Source organism: Carlito syrichta, unplaced genomic scaffold (assembly GCF_000164805.1).
Source record: "Carlito syrichta isolate Samal-C Ts95f unplaced genomic scaffold, Tarsius_syrichta-2.0.1 Scaffold316255, whole genome shotgun sequence".
Taxonomy (NCBI): domain Eukaryota; kingdom Metazoa; phylum Chordata; class Mammalia; order Primates; family Tarsiidae; genus Carlito; species Carlito syrichta.
The window spans coordinates 306,465-328,355 of NW_007260351.1; the positions used below are offsets into that span (position 1 = coordinate 306,465).

At 37.0% G+C, this 21,891-nt stretch overlaps 1 protein-coding gene across 1 annotated transcript in view; it reads right to left on the minus strand.

The window, feature by feature from the left end:
• Window positions 1-21,891, minus strand: part of TLL1 (tolloid like 1) — a 147,954-nt gene that overhangs the window by 72,953 nt on the left and 53,110 nt on the right. The window contains exon 9 of the mRNA XM_021706969.1: window positions 13,754-13,869. Coding sequence (XP_021562644.1) covers window positions 13,754-13,869 — 116 coding nt within the window. The remainder of the gene's footprint in view (window positions 1-13,753; window positions 13,870-21,891) is intronic.

Consider the following 21,891-nt stretch of genomic DNA (forward strand, 5'->3'; position numbering starts at 1 on the left):
GCCATCATTAATAAAACAAACAGCAACAGATGCTGGCAAGGATGCAGAGAGAAAAGAATGCTTCTACATTGCTGGTGGGAATGCAGACTAGTGCAACTTCTTTGGAGGATAGAGTGGCGATTTCTGAAAGAAGTAGAAATTGACCTTCTATATGAACCAGCAATCCCCCTATTGGTAATATACCCAGAGGAACTCAAAGCATTCTACAAAAAAAGATACCTGCACACGTATGTTTGTTGCAGCTCTATTCACAATGGCAAAAACGTGGAACCAACCATGCTGCCCATCGAAGCTGGATTTAAAAAATGTGGTACATATACACAATGGAATACTATGCAGCCATAAACAAGGACAAACCTATGGACTTCACAACAACTTGAATGGATTCAGAGTAGATCTTACTCAGTGATTCATCACAGAAACAAAGAAGAGAGTACCATATATTCTCACTCACATGGGAACCTTGAACAATTATCATAATTCTATAAGAAAGGGATTGGCAGTAGTAGAAAACTGCCAGAGGAGGAGGTGTGGGATTTGCAGTTGAGGGAAACTGCTAGGGGAGGGAGGAGCACACCTCATCAACAAGGTTACCTGTATAATGCACATTTGTATATCTAACCCTGAATTGGATCCCACATCTTTAAAATAAATTTTTTTTTCAAAAGATGCTGTGTGCAAGCCAGAAGCTGAGGCAAGTCTATATATAAGACTACAGTCTCAAGTGGCTATAGTTTTGTTCTCAGAAACAAGGCACAGAGAGTAGCAACCCTATGGCCCCTGGGCCAAATCTTGCCAACAGCCTGTTTCTTAAATAAAATCCTATTGAAACCATTCTGTTACTGTATTGTGGATGCTTCAGCACGACAATTGATCTTAAGGTTGTATTCACATCTGAAATTGTTGTTTTGTATATTTATGTAAAATTAATTATATACATATATACATAAATTTTCCTACACCAAGGAGCTATTCTTGATTGGTTCTAGCTTTAGTTGCTACTCCACCTAAATGTTCTGAGGTTGAAGAAATCATTTCACTGTAAATCGGAAGTCACCATACCAGGATAATCTCACCAGAATTAAGTCACAAGAATTCAGTTGGATGATATGTAAGAAAACACTCAGGTAATCCTAAATTCCTTGCTGTTGTGTTCTGACAAAGCACTCCAATTTTGGCATTCCTCCCTTCCCACAAGGTGTACATAACTCTACCTGGATTCCATTTCTCCCTTTCCTGTACCTGGAAACTCTTCACATCTCTTAAAGATTATATCAAATGCTCCCATCTCTTGAGTCATGCTCAAACCTCCCCACAAAATTTCAGCTTTCTTAAAATCTGTAACAAGTTGTATCTTTTTTCCTCGGTTATTTTTCAGCTTGGCCATTATATTATTGGGATATACATTTATAAGATTCTTAATCACAAGTATCCATTCGCACATCAGAAGATACATTTATTTTAATAGAGTCAAAAATTTATCTCTCCTTATAATAATTGCTAAATTTAAGCAGTTTTTTAGTAGTGTACATAATACTCACTATATTGTGAGTAATGTACAATACTCACTATATTGTAAAACAGAGATAAGTGCTTAAAAAGAAATGTCTGCAAAAAGACAATAGCAAAATGATAGCTTTCAAATGAGTTATACAGGAAAAAAGACAATACTAAGTCTATTCAAGACAGAAGCAATCTGCTCCAGTTCAAAGATCAATCAATTCTAAGGGATGGGAGAATCATCATGTTGGGAAAACTGAATATCCACATGTAAAAGAGAGAAAGAGTATCTTACATCATTAAAAAAAACATAAAATTAATTAATGACCTAAACATAAGACTCTAAACTATAACACTCCTAGAAGAAAACATAGGGGGAAGCTTCATGGCATTGGATGTAGCTGTAATTTCTAGGATGGAATACCCAAAATACAGGCAATAAAACTAAAAGTAGACACATAGGATGACATCAGACTTAACATTTTGGAGTATCAAAAGACACAATAAACAGAGTTAAAAGCAACTTACAAAAATGGGAAATATATATGTAAACCATATCTCAGATAAGTACTTAACAGTCAGAATGTATAAAGAACACCTACAGTTCAACAACAAAAAAATCAAATAACCAGATTTAAACATGGGCAAAGGCCTTGAAAAAATTTTTCTCCAAAGATACTATAAAATGACCACCAAACATATGAAAAGATGCTCAAAGCAGGTCCCATGGTGTAATGGTTAGCACTCTGGACTTTGAAAAGATGCTCAAGTAATCACTAAGAAATGCTCACTAATCATCAGAAAAATGTAAATCCAAACTACAACAAGACTCACCCAATAGGATGGCTATTATCAAAACAACAAACACAGCAAGTGTTGGTGAGGATGTGGAGAAACTGGAACCCATGTAAACTTTTGGTGAGATTTTAAAATGATGCAACCACGTGGGAAAGAGTATGGAGGTCTTCAACAAATTAAAACTAGAACTATCATATGATTCAGTCAGCCCACTTCTAGGTAGGTACTTAAAAGAATTGGGTGCCCAGAATTGGGACAAAGGCACCAGTAGGATCCACATGGGACCCAGGGAGAGGGGGGTTCACTAGTCACCACCAACCCCTCTACAGAAAGGTTCTTACAGGATCACTCTGTGGGGGAGGGTGGGGGTGATCTGCGCACTCCCTCCAGTCACCAGTAGGGGAGCTGCACCCACTTTGGGGACAGTTCACCCACTATGGGGACAGTTCACCAGCTGCGCCAGCATCTGTTCTGGGCCCACATAAGGGTTGCCAATTAAGTTTGCCCTCAGGGGACCACTATCACTGCTACTGCTCCTTCCAAGGCTCAGGATGGGAACTAAGAGGCAGTGTAACTCTTCGCAGCATGGCAGCAGTGCCCCCACCAACTTGAGGACTGAGGGAGAAACACCAATTCTCTGCCAACAGGCAGTGATTTTCCTTCTACCCCTGTGCTAAAAGAGTGGATTTGCCTAGATGGGAGGGGGCCACTTGCCCCCCCTCCGAATACCTATGCCAGAGCAGAGACGAGGATCCCCTTCCAGTCCCCCGTCTACTATGCTGGAGAGACACACGGTGATAGGGAGGGGTGGGGAAGAAGAAGAATCAGAGCTCACAGTCAAACAGGGACCCTGGGACTTGTGCTGGAAGGAGGGGAAAACTCCTAAACTAGAGGAAATGGCTTGCCACACCCTCATCAGATTGCACCAGGGAAGCAGTGTCAAAGGCTTTCCCCCAGCTCCCCACACACCTGCCCAGACCACCACCACTGCCCCATCCACAGGTGGACCTGCAAAGAGAAGTCAAGTAAGAAAACAACACAAACTGCCACCTCAATAATAGCAATTGTATCAAATTTTTAAAAAGCAAAAAAATAAAGAGACTGCTCTCAGAGACGAGAAAGAACCCATGAAAAAACCCCAGCAACCTCCAAAGCCTCAATGAGTTGACACCCACAAGGTGCTTCTCAGATCCCAAGCAATGAAGCCAATCCAGAAATATCCATCCCTGGTGACTGACAGAATTCAGATTATGGAAAGCAGAGACTCAATGAGATCCATAAGAAAGTGGGCAGCCAAATCAACCAGGCCATGAAAAGAGTACATGAAGTGACAGCCAACTTGATCATTCAATAAAAAAAACAAACTGAACTTTTGGAAATGAACAATCCTCTCCTGGAATTTCAGAGTATAATAGCAAGCCTTAACAGCAGAATCAACCATTTCGACAATGCAGAAGAAAGAATTTCAGAACTGGAAGATCAAATTATTGAACTAGCCCAATCTGATGTCAGTCTACCCAAAGCAATCTACAGATTCAGTGCAATACCTGTCAAACTACTAGCAGCATTTTCACAGACCTAGTAAAGACAATATAGACATTGATATGAAAGCCAAAAAAAAAGGCTAAAGAATCCTCAGCAAAAAGAACAGAGTTAGTGGCATCACACTCCAAGACTTCAAACTTTACTACAAGACTACAGTAACCTAAATAGTATGGTACTGCTACAAAAATACATAAACCAAAGGAACAGGACAGACAATCAAGAAATAAAACCATGAACCTTCAACCAATTCATTTCAATAAAGCTGAAAAAAACAAACATTGGTGAAAGAAAATCATAATTAGCAAATGGTACAAGAAAATTGGCTAACCATATACAGAAGAATGAAACTGGACCCCTACCTATCACTATATACAAAAATTGAATCAATGACTTAAATGTGAAATCTTTAACTGTAGTAATAGAAGAAAACCTAGAAAATACCCTCCTAGATATCGACCTCAGCCATGCATTCATGGCCTAGTACTCAAAAGCAAATGCAGCCAAAACTAAAATGGACATGTGGAAGCTTATCAAGCTAGAAAGCTTTTAAACAGCATAAGAAGCCATCAAGAGAGTAAAGAGGCAGCCCACAGAAAGGGGAATAAATCTGCAAGCTATGCTTCTGGCAAAGACCTAATATCCCAGGTCTATAAAGAACTCAAATGAATTGACAGGAAATATAACTAATAACCCCATTAAAAAGGAGGCAAAGGAAATGAACAGACACTTATCAAAGAAATAACATGAGCAACCAACAAACAAATGAAAATATGCACAGCATCACTAATCATCAGAGAAATGCAAACCAAAACTGCAATGAGATACCATCTCACACTGGTCAGGATGTCTATTATTAAAAAGTCAAAAAACAACAAGTATTGGGGAGGTGGCAGAGAACAGGGAATGCTTATACACTGTTGGAGGAAAGGTAATTTAGTTCAGCCTTTATGGAGAGCAGCGTGGTGTTTTCTCAAAGAACTATAAATAGAGCTCCCATTCAATCTAGCAATCCCACCCCTGGGAATATACTCAGAGAAACACAAATCACTCTACCGAAAATACAACTTCGTATCTATTACTGCAGCATTATTTACAATAGCAAAAACATTGAATCAACCCAGATGCCCATCAAAAGTGTACTGGATAAAGAAAATGCAGTACATATACATGATGGAGTACTATACTGTCATAAAGAATAAAATCATGGCCTTTGCAGCAACTTGGATGTTGCTGGAGACCCTCATTCTAAGTGAATTATCAAAGAAACAAAAAATTGAATACCATATATTTTCATTCATAAGTAAGCACTAAACATTGGGCACACAAGCACAAATATAGGAACAACTAGGCCCTGGAGGTAAGTGGATTGCCTGAGCCCACGGATTCGAGACCTGCCTGGGCAACTTGGTGAGACCTCATCTTTACAATAAATAAAAAATTAGCCGGGCGTGGTAGCACACACCTGTCGTTCCAGCTACTTGGAAGGCTGAGCGGAAGGATCGCCGGAGCCCAGCAGGTCAAGGCTGCGGTGTCCGGGAGCAGCCACTGCACTCCAGTCTGGGCGACGGAGTGAGACTCCAACTCAAAAGAACCCCCCAAAAAACAGAAACTAGGCCCTGCTAAAGGAGGAAGGGATACAAAACCACCCATTGGGTACTATGCTGACTACTGGGGAGGAGAGGCCCAAACCTTGCTTCACATGTACCCCATGATTCCAAAATTAGAAACAAAAAAAGAATTAAAAGAAATGTCTCTGATAGATTTTTGCACACCCATATTCATAGCAGCATTATTCAGAATAGCCAAGAGTAGAAACAATCCAAATGTCCACTGATAGATTAAGTGATTTTTAAATATGTGGTATATAAAAGAGGTGAAAGACCTTTATAATGAGAACTATAAAACACTGCTCAAAGAAATCAAGGATGACACAAACAAGTGGAAGAACATTCCTTGCTCATGGATTGGAAGAATCAATATTGTCAAGATATCCTACAAGGCAATCTATAGATTCAACACAATTTCTATCAAACTATCAGCATCATTTTTCACAGACCTCAAAAATACAATGCAGCAATTTATATGAAAGAGCCAAATAGCTACAGCACTCCACAGCAAAAAGAACAAGCCTGGAGGCATTACACTTCCAGACCTCAAACTTTACTATAAGGCTATAGTAACCAAGACAGCATGGTACTGATACAAAAATAAACACATAGACCAATGGAACAGGACAGATAATCCAGAAACAAAAATCAGGACTTCAATCAATGTATCTTTGACAAAGCCATAAAAAATAACAGTGGGGAGAAGATTCCATATTTAGCAAATGATGCTGGGAACTGGCTAATCACACGTGTAAGAATGAAACTGGACCCCTACCTACCACCATATACAATAATTAACTCAAAATTGATCGAGGACTTAAATATTAAACCCCAAACTATAAGAATCTTAGAAGAAAACTTAGGGAACACCCCCTGGACATCAGAACAGGCAGTTAATTCATGACCAAGTCCTCAAAAGCAAATGCATCAAACACTAAATCAACAGGTAGAACATTTTTAAGGTAAAAAGTTTTTGCACAGCAAAAGAAACCATCAGGAAAGTAAAGAAACAACTCACAGAGTGGGAAAAATATTTGAAAGCTATACATTCAAAACAAGGCCTAACATCCAGGATCTACAAGGAACTCAAGTGAATCAATAGGAGAAAACAAATAACTCCATTAAAAAGTGGACAACGGACATGAGCAGACACTTCTCTAAGGAAGACAAATAACCAGCCAACAAACATGAAAAAATGCCCAGCTTCATTAATTATCAGAGAAACGCAAATCAAAACTACGAGACACCATTTCACACCATTCAGGATGGTTATCATTAAAAAGTCAAATAACAAGCATTAGCAAGGCTGTGGTGAAAGAGGGACACTAACAATGCTGGTGGGAAAGTTATCAGTTAAGCCTCTTAGAAAGCAGTGGGACATATTCTCAAGAAACTCAAAATTGTTTACCATACAATCCAGCAATCCCCATTCTGGAAACATACTAGAGGAGCATACATCACTGTACCAAAAAGACAACTGCAGACATATATTCACTGCAGCATTATTCACAATAGCAAAAACATGGAACCAATACAGATGTCCACTGAAAGTGAACTGGATAAAGAAAATGTGGTGCATATACACAATGGAATACTACACAGTCATAAAGAAGAATAAAATCATATCTTTTATAGCAACCTGGATGCAGCTGGAGACACCATTCTAAATGAACTATCACAGAAACAAAAAAACTAAATGCCACATGTTCTCACTCATATATGGGCCCTAAACATTAGTCACATGAGCCTCAAGGTGGAAACAGCTGAACGCTGGACACTACTAACAAGGGGAAGGAGCAGGGATAAGGGGTACCCAATCACCCATTGGGTACCAGGTTCACTACCAGGGGAAGAGAGTTTCCCAAAAGCACACACCTCATGTGTACACAATTTACTTAATTTGCAAATCCTCACATGTACCCCACAACTCTAAAATAAAAACAAAATATAGTGAAAAAAATGTGGTATATGCATACTATGGAATATTATTCAACCTTAGAAAGTGACAGCATCCTTTCACATGCTACAACATAAATGAACCTTGAGGGCATTATGCTAAGTGAAGTAAGCCAATCACAAAAAGACAAAAACTGTATGGCTTTAATTAATGAAGTATCTCAAATTCACAGAAAAAGAAAGTAGAATGATGGTTGCTGGAGGGAGGGCATAGGGGGAATTTTTTTTTTTAATTTGGTCTGAGTACAGAGTTTCAGTTTTGTGAAGAGAAAGTTCTGGAGATCTTTTTCACAACAATATACTTAACACTAACGAACTGTACATTAAAAGTGGTTAAGATGATAAATCTTATGTTACATGGTTTTTAACCACAATAAGCAATAGTTACTAAATAATAAAACAAAAGTTATATGCAAAAGACAACAAAAATCTCATCTTGTGATTAAAAAAGTCATTAAAAATTACAAAAAAGTTGCATTTTCATATATGGAAATAACCTCAAATAATTGTTCTAGGATCCTTTAATAGATGGGAAAGGGTAAAGATACTAACAAAATATACATTGCTAAGAATGAAAACTGAAAGAAAGAGGGAACAAAGTAACAGAATAATAGTAAGATACATTTAAAACTTTCAAACCAAAAGACAAAAAAAATGAAATGAGAGTAAAGAAAATATAATTCAATACACAAGTAGGCAAAAAAAGGAGACATGAAAAATGCATATAGAAAATAGATGCACATTAATAATCACAGTAAATATAACTGCAATAAGCATTCAAACTGAAGGCAAATTTTGCTATTATAGATTAAATATAAAACAAACAGAATTGTGTGTATAAGAGATACCTGAAACAAAGAGTCACAAAACGACCAAATTTTCTAAAGTAGGACATAGCTATACCAGGAAAAATTATTAACTAAAAAAAAGTGTAGATTTGCTAATATCAGATAAAATAGAGAATTAACCAAACCTTGACTAAAGAGACTAACTATAAGATGTTAGCAGTTTAATCCATCAGGGAGTGATAACAAATTAAATATAATATATATGATAGAGTGCAAAAATAAACAAAAATTAACAAGATTAAAGAGCAATTAACAAGTCTACTGAATAGTGACAAATATTAGCATATCTTTCTCCGATCATTCAAGCACATAAAAACAATAATATAGAGAATATATGACCAGCACAATTAAAAAGACTAATGCATATATAAGAGAACATTGCACCCAATCATTGTACAAAACAATTTTTAAAGTAAATATTGTTTTTATAAATATTGGTCACTTCCAATATCATCCCATCCTGAGGCTATATCAAAGACTGACATCGATCCGGGCTCGGTGGCTCAGCCTGTAATTCCAGTGCTTTGGGAGGCTGAGGTGAGTGGATTACCTGAGCCCACGGGTTCTAGACCCGCCTGGGCAACTTGGCGAGACCTCATCCCTACAATAAATCAAAAATTAGCTGGGCGTGGTAGCGTGCGCCTGTAGTTCCAGCTACTTGGAAGGCTGAGACGGAAGGATCGCCGGACCCTAGCAAGTCGAGGCTGCGGTGGCTGGGAGTGTGCCACTGCACTCCAGTCTGGGCGACAGAGTGAGACTCCAGCTCAAAACAACAACAACAACAACAACAAAGACTGACATCGTACAGATAATAGTTCCTTACCAAAAGGTGATGAAAGCAGAGATTAACCCTTTGCACTTGGAGACATCTCACGGATTACCTACCAGCAACTTGACTGCACTTTTTTACAAAATAGTGAAAAACAAATCACTTCATATTTAACAGTAATTGTGTCGGAACCAATTATTTTACTATGGTATTTGGCTTATAATGAAATTTTGGACATTGAGGAACTTATTTATGACAAAATAAAAATTGTATGTCTTATGTTTTCCTAATGTGTGGTAATGAATCAAAGTCACCCACAAACATTGAAGGATCATTGAAACATGTGGTGCAATAGTCGTTTGTTTGAAGTCTTTCACCTGGTGTTTTAATGTCTCTGTATATATTCCATCTCTTTATTTGCTTTTTCACACAATTTGAGGGGAAAACTTCAAGGAAACATACACTTTTTAGAAAATTGCTCTGGCATAAGTTTGTCCTATCACCAGCAATCTTTTTATGTTCCCTGCGAGGGAATATCCAAGTGGTTTGCAAGATTTACAATGTCCTCTCGTGAAGGGATATCCAAGTGCAAAGGGTTAATAAGAAAATATTGATTAAACATGAAAAGACATCAGTAATTTTTATAACTAACTTCTTGCTAAAAAAAAAAAACAAACATAAAATACAAATTGAGCTACAACACAAAGTTCACTGTGATAAGAGGTTCAAGGTACAATAGCGATTCTTTCTCCTCTATCAAATTTTCAATTTTATTATGATTATATCTGGTGTAAATATTTGAACACAAATTTTCGGTTTTCAATGAACTATCATTATGCCTATGTCCTTTGAATTAAAGTAGAAGTATTTTAACATCATTTTAATAAGTTTTAAAATGACTTCATCCATTTATTCAACTAATATTTATTGAGAACCTTGTACTTGTAATGTGCTTTTCAGGTACTGGGCTTAAATTAGTAGGAAGAAGAAAAATAAAAATCTCTTTCCTTACACATTGGAGCTGAGATTCTAATAGGACAGTAATAGAGCACAAAGCAAACACACACACAAAAAAACTAAATAAATAAATAAAAATAAATCATTGGCTGAAAAGAAAACCTATGTTTGCAAAGAAGAAAAACACATGTTCCTGAAAAAATATATGAAATAGTAAAAGGCAGAAAATAATAATTAGATTTTTAAAAGAACAAAAATACTATATGGGGGGGGGTCCCAAAAAACCCCAGAATTTATATATAAGAAACTGTGCATTTATTCCAACATCTTTGAACTTCAGTCACCATCGAATACTCTCAGTTTGATGCGATACACCTATAGAGACACTTTTCCACTGTTCAAAACAGTTTTTGAACTCGTCAATTTTGATGCTTTTCAGTGCTTCTGCCATTTTTTGTTTCACCTCTTCCACATCAGCAAAACGTTTCCCTTTGAGGACTTTTTTCATTGGGATACAAAAAAAGGTCGCTTGGGGTGAGATTGGGTGACTAGGGAAGGTGGGGTATGGGGTTCATGTTGTTTTGGGGTCAAAAACTGCTGAACACTCTGAGCAATGTGGGCAGGTGAGCTGGTAAATCACCCATAATGAAATGGGCAAACATGTTGAAAGAACCTCCAAAAACATTCACTGAAGCTCAACGCTGCCTCTTACAACGATGCTAGCCGGTACACTGATGTTCATGGGTTCCTAGAACACTTGCCTAATGAGGGAAGCCTATACTACAAAGGGCCTGCCTTCCGAAAACTAATTTCTATTTTTGGGGGTCCCCCCTCGTATGTGAAGCTGGTGAAATTCAGGTAAGGTAGTTCTTAGGAGAAAATTATGTCATTAAATGTTTGTATTGTAAAAGAAAAAAATGCTTGAAATTAGTGAGTCAAATTTCTAACTTAAGATATAAAAACCAAACACAAAAACCAGCAGAATGAACCACAAACCCAAATATTAAGAGAAGGAAAATAATAGAGGCATAAGAATTAAAAATAAGTTAATATTGTTTATTGGTCACTTAAAACAATCCAAAATATTCACCAACCATCATATAGTAAGAAAATAATGAAAAAGATGATAGATTTGTTGCTTTCTTCCTATTTGCAACATTTTGGAAAATATAGTTTTACTAGCAATCACACATACCAGAAAAGTGAATTAACTTTGATTGCATGGGTAGTTGAATTGGGCAGAAGAAACGTCTTTCCCAAGATAATATATGATCTTGTTGTTATGAACTGATTCAATTTGATTAATCTTGCTCCTAAGCTTTTCATATTCCATAAGTTAGCTTTCAAAGTTATCATCTTTTAAATATTGCTCTTCAGTACCTTTTTAAGAATAATTTTCATGATATATTTTCTGAGGCATATTAAAAGAAACTAAATATAAATTGATGAGCACTTATAACCACATTACAACAGAGACTTATAATTCTTAAATAAAAAATTACTTTATAGACCGGACACGGTGGCTTGCACCTATAATCCTAGTATTTGGAAGGTTGAGGTAGGAGAATTGTTTGAGCCCAGGAATTGGAAACTAGACTAGGCAACATAGAGAGATGAGATCCTGTCTCTACAAAAAATCAAAAAAGTATCTGGGCATGGTGGTGTGCACCTATAGTCCCAGCCACTCCAGAGGCTGAGGCAGAAGGATGAGGCTGACGCCTAAGCCCCAGGAGATCGAGGCTGTGGTAGCCCTGATTGTGCCACAGTTCTCCATACTGGGCAACTGAGAGAGACTCAAACAAATAACTATATAAAGAACTATGCATGCATTTATGTATTCCAAATCAGTTACAACTTTTTGTGTGTAAAAGTTATTTATGTCACACAAGATTTCATTCCAAGAGTTTGCACTGTGAGTATTAGGACAACCTAGACAGTTAGCTCCATACCCATATCTCTTAACATTGCTATTGCATTACCACCAAACCTAATGAAAGAGTACTTGGGTCATTCCAGATGAGTTAAAGCATCAAAGGCAAACTACAAAAGTCATACAATAACACTAGAAAGTAAAGATTAGTATCAATACAAGTTTGGTCTGGAAAGGTCTAAGGTTAGAATTCAAGATAAAAATCCAGAAATTGACAGATTCATTGTTTGCTTTTTTAACAAGTTTTAACTCTATAATCAATTAAACAAACTAAATATGTAAAGGGAATTTTGTGTCTTTTTTTTCAGCCACTAAACATTTAATACAACGTTCTTGACTTAATGTGCTGTCTGTGACTTCCAACAAAATGTTGAAAAGAAAATGGTAGATAGTGGACCTTCTTTAATGTATCTCAAAAGAAATACTTTCAAAATTTCCTTAATAAGAATGGTATTTGCCATAATTTTGGCAAATTGCTTGCCGAGTTGATTCCCTTTCAAAAAATTATCTTCTTTTTCTAGTTTGCTCAGGGTTTGTTATTTTTGGTACATCATTAATAATTTTTTTATTTAATCATGACACTCATCTAATGAGTTATATATACACATACATGCATGTATATATATATTCTCTACATACATATGTGTATAAGCACATATATCTGCATTTGGTTTGCTAATTTTGAGGGGATTTTTACATCCATACTCATGTGTGAATCTGGGTATAGGTTTCCTTTCTTATACTGTCCTTAACAGGATTGATTTCAAGGTTTTCTAGCCATGTAAACAGAAGAATATGTCTTCCTCATTTGTCCTCTGTAAGAATTTATATACGATTACATTTATCACTAGAATGTTGTTTAGATCTCATTGATAAAACCATTTGAAACTGGATTTTCTTTGTTAAAAAATCCAACAATTAGCAACTCAATTTCTTAGAGGACATAGGATTATTCAAATTTTTTATTTCTTCCTGAGTAAAAAGTTAATAGAAATATTTTGTAGGAATTTGTCCACTTCATCCGCAGTTTTTAAGTTATTGGCATAATGTTCCAAATATACTTTTATTTCATTTTGGTATCTAAATTCTCTGTGATTATCATTATCTCTTCACATATGTTAGATAATTATGCTTTCTCTATTATTCTTTATCTTTCTTGATCTCTTTCATCTATTTCCTTGCTTTTTTTATGCCAATTCAAATTATCAACTTTGTTCATACTTTCTACCATCTGTTATTTTCATGTTATTAATTGTATCTCTTATTATTTCCTGCTTTAAATACCTTTCCTTTTATTTTACTGCTCTTTTTCTAACCTCTTTATATCAATGTCTAACTCATGAGTGTGGGGCCTTTCTTATTTTTTAATGTAAACATTTGTCTGTGAACTTCCTTCCAAGTACTGCAGTATTTTCATTTACAGGCTTGATAGTCAGTATTTTTTTACATTATAGTTAAAAATAGTTTCTAATTTTCATTATACTTTCTTGATTGAATTGGACAGATTTTTTAATCTTAAAATATATAGGAAAAGTTTTTAATTAAAAATATCTTTAAAATACATGGAGATTTTCCTATTTATCTTTCTGATACTGATTTTTTCACTTAATTTCATCGTGACTGATAATATAACTTATATTATTTCACCCTTTCTATACAATCGAACATCTTTTTATATTATTTTTTCAAAAAATTCTCATAATTTTTATTATTAATTCTCTGAATAAAAATTTAGTCTCATCTGAAAAAATCAAAAGATAACAAAAGATAAATGATATTTGAAAGCTGATGAACCTTTGGACTTATGTAAGACTAAAACAGAATGCTTGGTGGTGTACACTACCTTCTCCCCCGGGGTCACAGACACTCTCCAGATGCAGTGTGTGTACGAAGGGTAGCCGTTTGGAAATCCTGGGGAGGAAAGGTTGCCACTGGATTCTTGCAGGGTTTCTCCACATGCTGGGGAAAAAAAAAAAAAAGATATAAGGTCACTCTTTAATTTCCATAAAGGACATAGATATCATACATAAATCCTGGAGGTTTTTTGGTACTAGATAGAAGTATACATAATTGCACCTTATAAAAGACTTTTTCTTCCTAAGTAAATTTCTTTTTATGTCTCTCTTATTGGAATTTCAGTTTACTTAAGGCATCAGGAGGGCATCATCAAAGAAGATTATAAGACAAACAGTCTTGCATTAATAGGTTCTTCCTCATGGAAGCCTTCTCATTCATTCCCGAGGACCCACATTCAGATTCAAGTCAGTGATACCTAGACTGTGTGGCTGGGGTCACGTGAAACCAATTCATTAATATATTCAATATGAGCCGGGCTCGGTGGCTCAGTCTGTAATCTCGCGCCTTTGGGAGGCTGAGGTGAGTGGATTGCCTGAGCCCGCAGTTCGAGACTCGCCTGGGCAGCAAGACCTCATCTCTACAATAAATCAAAAAATTAGCCGGGCGTGGTAGTGCATGCCTGTAATTCCGGTTACTCGGAAGGCTGAGGCGGAAGGATTGCTGGAGCCCAGCAGGCGAGGCTGCGGTGGCAGGAAGCGGCCACTGCACTCTAGTCTGGGTGACCGAGTGAGACTCGAACTCAAAAAATATATATATATGTATATTCAATATGAATTGAGGCTAAGCTTAAAGTGAATGTCATATCAAGGTTAAAATATTAAATAATAACAAATAAGTAATCAACAAAGGTGGTATCAAATGTCAAACACAATAGATTTTTTTCAAAATAAGAAAAAAAAAATGAAAGGATAAAAAACATTATGGAAGATTCAAATTTTCCAAAAATATGTAGGCATGTATTCACTATCTCTTTTCTGTTGATCGTTAGCAGAAGAGGCTAGAAAAGTAATTAGCATATTTTCCCCTAACTGAGCTTATCTAATTGCTTGGAACCAACTATAAGTCATCTGAAGCAGCGACTTATCAGCTGCAAAGCATCAGAACCTGCATCTAGCCAAGGCGAGTGTTCAGCACCACTCTGCCAAGGGCTTTCCTGTTACTTTGCAAGACAAGCTACAAGCCAGTAACCCAGGCCACTGAAAGCGTCTTTAACTTAAGAATGATTCCTCCACTGTGGCCTGTCATCCTTCTGACATTCATTCGACAAGCTGAAAAAACAGTTCCTTTCCTTCTCTCTGAAGGAGACTCCAATGAGAATTGCAATATCACCTTATTACAGAGTTAGAGCTACCAGCAGGTGAACTCTCATCTCATCAAATCCTCCATACATTATTAATGGTATTAAATAAAGAAAGGACAAAGAATTTCAAAACACAACATTAAGGTCTAAAAAAGTCTGATATGCTATATTTGTTTTTAAGAAAAACAGATATCATGTTTGCATAACAAAATAAAAATTTAAAGTAGGGATAGGCAATGTTTATTCTGATGAACAGGCAGATTAAAGTGACTTTAGAACTTAGAAAGCTCAAGATAAAAAATACATAATTCAGTAGTGCTCAGTGAATCATCCTGGGTGCTTAATAAATGTAACATTAAAAGAAATTTTAGAAAAATGAAAATGTATTAAGATTTTATTAATACAATGTGCTTCAGTTTAGATGCAAAATAATGATTTGGGAGTTGAGTGTGTTTCATTGAAAAAAGTTTTAATTCACAGCAGTTTAAAAATAAATTCTGTGGCCGGGCTCGGTGGCTCAGCCTGTAATCTCACACTTTGGGAAGCCGAAATGAGTGGATTGCCTGAGCCCGTGGGTTCGAGACCCGCACCAGGCAACTTGGCGAGACCTCATCTCTACAATAAATCAAAAATCAGCCGGGCGTGGTAGCACACGCCTGTAGTTCCAGCTACTTGGAAGGCTGAGGCGGAAGGATCGCCAGAGCCCAGCAGGTCGAGGCTGCGGTGGCCGGGAGCGTGTCACTGCACTCCAGTCTGGGTGACAGAGTGAGACTCCGACTCAAAAATAAATAAATAAATTCTGTAATGATTTAAAGCCCCACTAAACTGCAGAGAATGCTAGTACTAAATTTCCTAGAGTGAAATTAAAATAAATATATTTAATCCGCAAAATATACACAAACAATACTGTTCCAAATGCTTAGTCTGTCTATGGACAACAAGGTGTGTGGGTGAGATGACCCAGGTTTAAGTTTAAGTATTGATACTGTCCCTCATTAATTATGTCACCACAGGTAAATCTCAAAAGCTTGACCCAACCTTCTCAACTGTAAAATGCCTACCTTTATCATGAATACTTCATAAGCTTGTTTTGGAAGGGTCAAGTGTTAGGCTTGAAATCTCCCTTTGAATCCTTTAATATCTCTCCCAGGTAGGAAGACCCTGTGCTTAGAGGAAGAAGGTGTGTGCACTACAACAACTTCCTCAGTACCATCAGGGAAGATACAGCATATTTGCCAAGAGACACATCATTATGATCAGTGTTCTAATAAAAAGAGCCTCCAAACAAAACACAATTCAGAAGTTAAGCTGACATAAGTTTTCATCGGATGATCCATCCCACTTTTAAATTAGATCATCCATATGGATCCTCCTTCTAGCAAAGGAAATTGTGCCTGAATTGTATAAATAGCATTTAGATTGTGTGTTGTGAGGAATCATCACAGACTCTCATCCTTTTAGTAACATGGATAAATGTATAGCTGACTGCACATCCATCCAGATTTTTCCTATCAAATCCATCAAATACCACAGGTTGAGAACTTCCCCATCTCCATATTCTGTAGAAACACATTTATAATTTTACTAAGAGTAATGAAAACATAGGTAGACACACAATAATCTGTTTTAAAAACATCTCCAAGAAATAGATAAACTCTAGGTTAAGAGAAGAAATAAAATTATGTCTAATCAACTTAACAATATCAAATTAAGGTAAATTATTCATAAATCCGTGTCTCTTTTAAATATCACAAATACAATTTTGTTGTAAAATAATTTTCAAATAGGAAAGCATTAAAAGAGACAAATTATTGGAAGATTTTTAAAGACTTTTCTGCAGTATTTGCATAGCCACACCCAATCATCCTACAGAATAAAGCATCCATACCAGCCCCAGGAAGACTTTTGCATGAGTCTGCAGTCAGGTGAGCCACTCTGGCTCCCAGACTGTTCCAGTTCCCTTGCTGAGTATACCGGCCTCCACATCACGCTGCATGTTAGTGTGACACCCCAACACCATGCCGTTGTGTGTGCACGCTGGACTCTACTCTTGTGTCATAACACTGTGCCCCCATTCATTCATTCATTCATTCAGCAATTATTTACTGAGTCCCTAGTTTATATCAGATTCTGGATCCCATGAGGAATAGCCTGACTCTCATCCTCAGTATCGTATATTCTAGGGCAAAAATGACAAGTAAACTGGCAACTATAAGAAAAAGCTGTTCAGACAAGGATCAAATTAGGCACTGATCACCATAGGTTTCCTGGGAGGCCAGGGAGCTTCTAAGTAGGAGGATTGAACCCGGCAGCATTGATGAGTGTCCTGGTGAAGAAAGAGGTCATACGCAAGCGACAAGCTGGGAACAGGAGCTGAAAAAAGTGGAAGTGAGAAACTAGGCTACAGAAAAATGCCAGAAGTGAGGCTGAACAGGCAGACATTTTGAAGGAAACACCTTGAAAAACATTAGCCTCTAACCTAAAGATACTGGGAGCAAGATTTATATTTCAAAATGTCACCTGGACAGCAAGTTGTGGCTGGAGAACTGGGGGTAGGGGTATGAGAATAAAGGCAGAGGTCAGCCAAACGCTGAGACAGGCCCCACAGGAGAGGACACCTGGATGAGGAGAATCATGTAGAAACATAAGGCACTGAGAAGGAGAAAAAAAAAAAAGCCTGCAATGGACTAAGGACGAAAGGCAGGCGGGGGAGAAGGGCAGCCAGTATGCTGCCCTAGCCCTGGTCTGGTGGCTGAGCAGCTCTGCTGCTGTCCTGGGAGCTGGGAGATGTTTGCTGGATGATGAATACACAGATTTGTGAATAAATGGGGAAAATGGCTAAATGAATTCTTTGCATGTTGGTAATGTATTTTAGCCAAGAATCACCCACACAAAAGAAATTACAGAAAGAACATTTTATCTGAAATATCAGAGAATTATGTCAAAATATAGGTAACCAGGCCGGGCTCAGTGGCTCACCTGTAATCCCATGCTTTGGGAGGCCGAGGTGAGTTGATTGCCTGAGCCCGCGGGTTTGAGACCCGCCAGAGCAACTTGGCGAAACTTCAACTCTACAATAAATCAAAAATCAGTCAGGCATGGTAGCCTGCGCCTGTAATTCTGGTTACTCGGGAGGCTGAGGCAGAAGGATCGCTGGAGCCCAGCGGGTTGAGGCTGCGGTAGCCGGGAGCGGCCACTGCACTCCAGTCTGGGCAACGGAGTGAGACTCCAACTCAAAAACAAACAACAAACAAGTAAACAAAAAATATATAGGTAACTGAAAAAAAACTTTTATCAATTTTAAAGGTAAATTAAATGAAGCAGGTGTTTACAACTCACAGTTCCTAGTAATCAAGCTCCATGCATGTTGAAATTGGTCTGCATCTCTACAGCCTCTACATACACGTGTACCCATAGACACACACATTCTATATAGGCATTGTTTGTACATCAAAACTAGAAGCTTTTGTGCATTGGTGAATATGGGTCATATGCTTGTTCATGTGTGAACACACACACACACTTTTGCATAAAGAAAGAGACCCCAATCCTAAAAATCCCCTTTATTTTTGATACCAATTTATTTTTCATATTTCTTAATTTTACAGTTACTTGACATTAGTAAGAAAAACCCACTGAGAGAATAATAGTAATGATAGTTGATCTAAATACCAAGGACTTACAAGCAATAGGTCATGAGATTACAGAAAAAATAATTGAGAGAAAATGCAGATAAAGACCAAAGAAGAATTAAATTAAACATCTTTATAATAAGAAGGGAAAGTAATCCTATGATTAGAGCAAAGTGGAGGAGAATATATTTAGAAAATGAGAATCACAAGGAAAAAAAGTTGCAAAACAGAGAGTAAGAGAAGAAACCACTCATTTGAGAAGAGAGAAGGACACACTACAAGTTACGTACCCTGGAAACGAGCTCCTGACAGACAAATGGCTCATTGTTGGGGAAAGGGAGGATGAAGGCTTACATCGATGACCATTCTCTACTCCATGCGAGCAGATCAGTCCTGACAATATTTGGGATACAATCCTTCCCATGACAGGCAAAGAGTGTTAGCAAGTATCCTTCAAGATGCCTTGATGCTTGAAAGGTTCAATAACCCCCAGAAGGATACAGGACTGACCTTGAGAATCCAATAATGTCCAGAAACCTGCTTAGACTCACAGTGGAGCAGCTCTTCCCTCCTTCCCCCTACCCAGAGGGGGACTCAGCAAGCCCAATGCATATGGGAACTTTGCTTGCAGTCTCAAAACCCAAGAGCAAGAAGTGGCAGTGATAACAATTACTTATCCTCATACTATCATCTTCAAAATCTAGCTTTACTTCTGTATGAGCTTTTTTATGATAAGTATGCAGTGACTGTGTAATAAATAACTGAGGTTTCATGTATCTGTTTACTTTATACTTTTAACATATACAAGTAGATGCAATAACAGATTACAAGATTAAAGTTTATCAACCATTGTCTCCCATGAAAATTACAGTTAATATTATTTTAAAGAAAATACATATACATAAATTTTGAATGCTGTCCACTTTCCGATACACTTAAAGAAACATTTGCTATAATATTTAAGAAAGACCAGAAGTCTCTACAGCCTACCTGTTAGAAGTACACACTTTTAGCCCTAGTGCTCACTTTTCCTCAGACCATACACGTCACAATCTTAATTTATCTAACTTTATTCTTCACCAGGTCAGTATTCTTTTCAAGATTAAACTCTTCGAAATGGTTCTACAAAATATAGATCTAACAGAGCTTTGAGCATAAACTGGTGAGAAAATAGGTTGGCATAAAAAGTAGCCACACATATCTTATTGGTTCTAGTCATCAGCAATTTCTAACAAAAGAGTAGGAATAAAACAAACTCAAAGAAAATGCAGTTTTATAAGCCTCTCCCCTCTGCATTAAAACCAAAACTCAAGCAGATCTCACTTTGTCAACTCTTGCTCTTTTGCTAATTCCCAGATGTGTCAGACTACTTAGACTTTGATATATAGTTACAAATCTTGAACACTATTCCATTTGTGTATTTGGAGTTCCTAGTAAATCTGCTGCATGTGTAGCTTAACGTCATTTGAACTGTGGTAAGTATATTTATACCAATATCATTGTCTTTATCCAGATAAATTATTAGTGCTCCTCAGTTGAGGAAAATAGAAACTGAAATATACAGTCATATGTAGGGCTCAAAGCTAACTACTTCAGAAAGAGAGCAAGAAAGAGAGAGACAGAGAGAGATGCACACACATGCGCACACACGTGTGCACGCACACACACAAAACACAGTGGCTGAGAGGGACACAGAAAGAAACACAGACTAGAAAAACAAAAGAAAGGGAGGAAGTTGTTTCGTGAACATTAACAAATCCAAGAAAGGAAAAAGGTCATTCTCAAAGATTTTGGAAACTAAAAGTAAAGATATCTTTATTTAACTGTCTGTGTGTATACTTGTATCTTTATTTAACTGTGTGTGCGTACATACCTATATATTTTGGCTTTCCCTTACTTCATGTAATTCATAAACTGTAAGTCAGTGACTTGTGGCCAGGTTCGGTGGCTCAGCCTGTAATCCTAGCACATTGGGAGATCAAGGCGAGTGGATTGCCTGAGCCATCGAGTTCAAGACCAGCCGGGGCAACTGGGCAAGACCTCATCTCTACAATAAATAAAACATTAGCCAGCGGTGGTAGCGCACGTCTGTAGTTCCGGCTACTCAGAAGGCTGAGGCAGAACGATCGCCGCAGCCCAGCAGATTGAGGCTGCGGTGGTCAGGAGCATGCCACTGCACTCCAGCTTGGGCGACAGAGTGAGATGCCAACTCAAAAAAAAAAAGACAGTGACTTGCTTTTTTATACTGATTTGGAAATGCAAAATGCCTTTCTCACAGATCATTGTGTGAATGTGGTTTCATGATCTCATAGAGCATTGCTTTCATGAATATGGTTTTACTGTATTAAATAAAATAATGATATATTAATTGTTTCTATTGTTAAGATAAAAATGACCCATTTATGTATTTCATACAATTATAATCTCAAGTGGAAACGATACTTCTAATTATCTTCTATTAATAACTGAAGTATTCAAGAATCATAGGCTGAAAATTCATTTACAGTATCAAAAGTGAATTTGGTTTTTTCTTACTGACTTTCCTAAAATTCATTATGCAAATGAATTTCCAGTGTGATTTTTAAATGTAATATAGCTATATATATGTATTTACACACACACACACACACACACACACACATACACACACACACACACACACACACACACACACATTCAGAGGGACAATCAAAATAGCTTTATGTACAAAGTATCCATTTGCTTAGTTTAATCACATAATCTTTCCCTCTCTAAAAGTTAAAGAGCATATGTTCAATGTTGCTAGAAATTAATCAAGAATAGCCCATGTCATTTGTCATAGTGGTGCCATTCTCTTATAAATTCATTTTTCCTATGAAAATTTGAATTAAAAAATAAACCCAAAAAACCACATATACATGTATGTCTTCCATACATACATAAAACATATTTAAAGGTATTTGTTAATATGAATCCAACTTAAGTAAATATCCATAAAGTGAATAAATTGATGAGTATTAACTAGAAGTGTCTTTAGATGCAAGGAAAAATTAGGTAGACAGGTAGACACAGATATAGCTTATATATAAAAGAAAACATTTGAAAGCTTACTTTCAATAATGAGTCATTAAAATGTAAAAGGTTTTAAAAGCAGTTTTTTTTTTTTTTTTTGAGTTGGTGTCTCACTCTGTTGCCCAGACTGGAGTGCAGTGG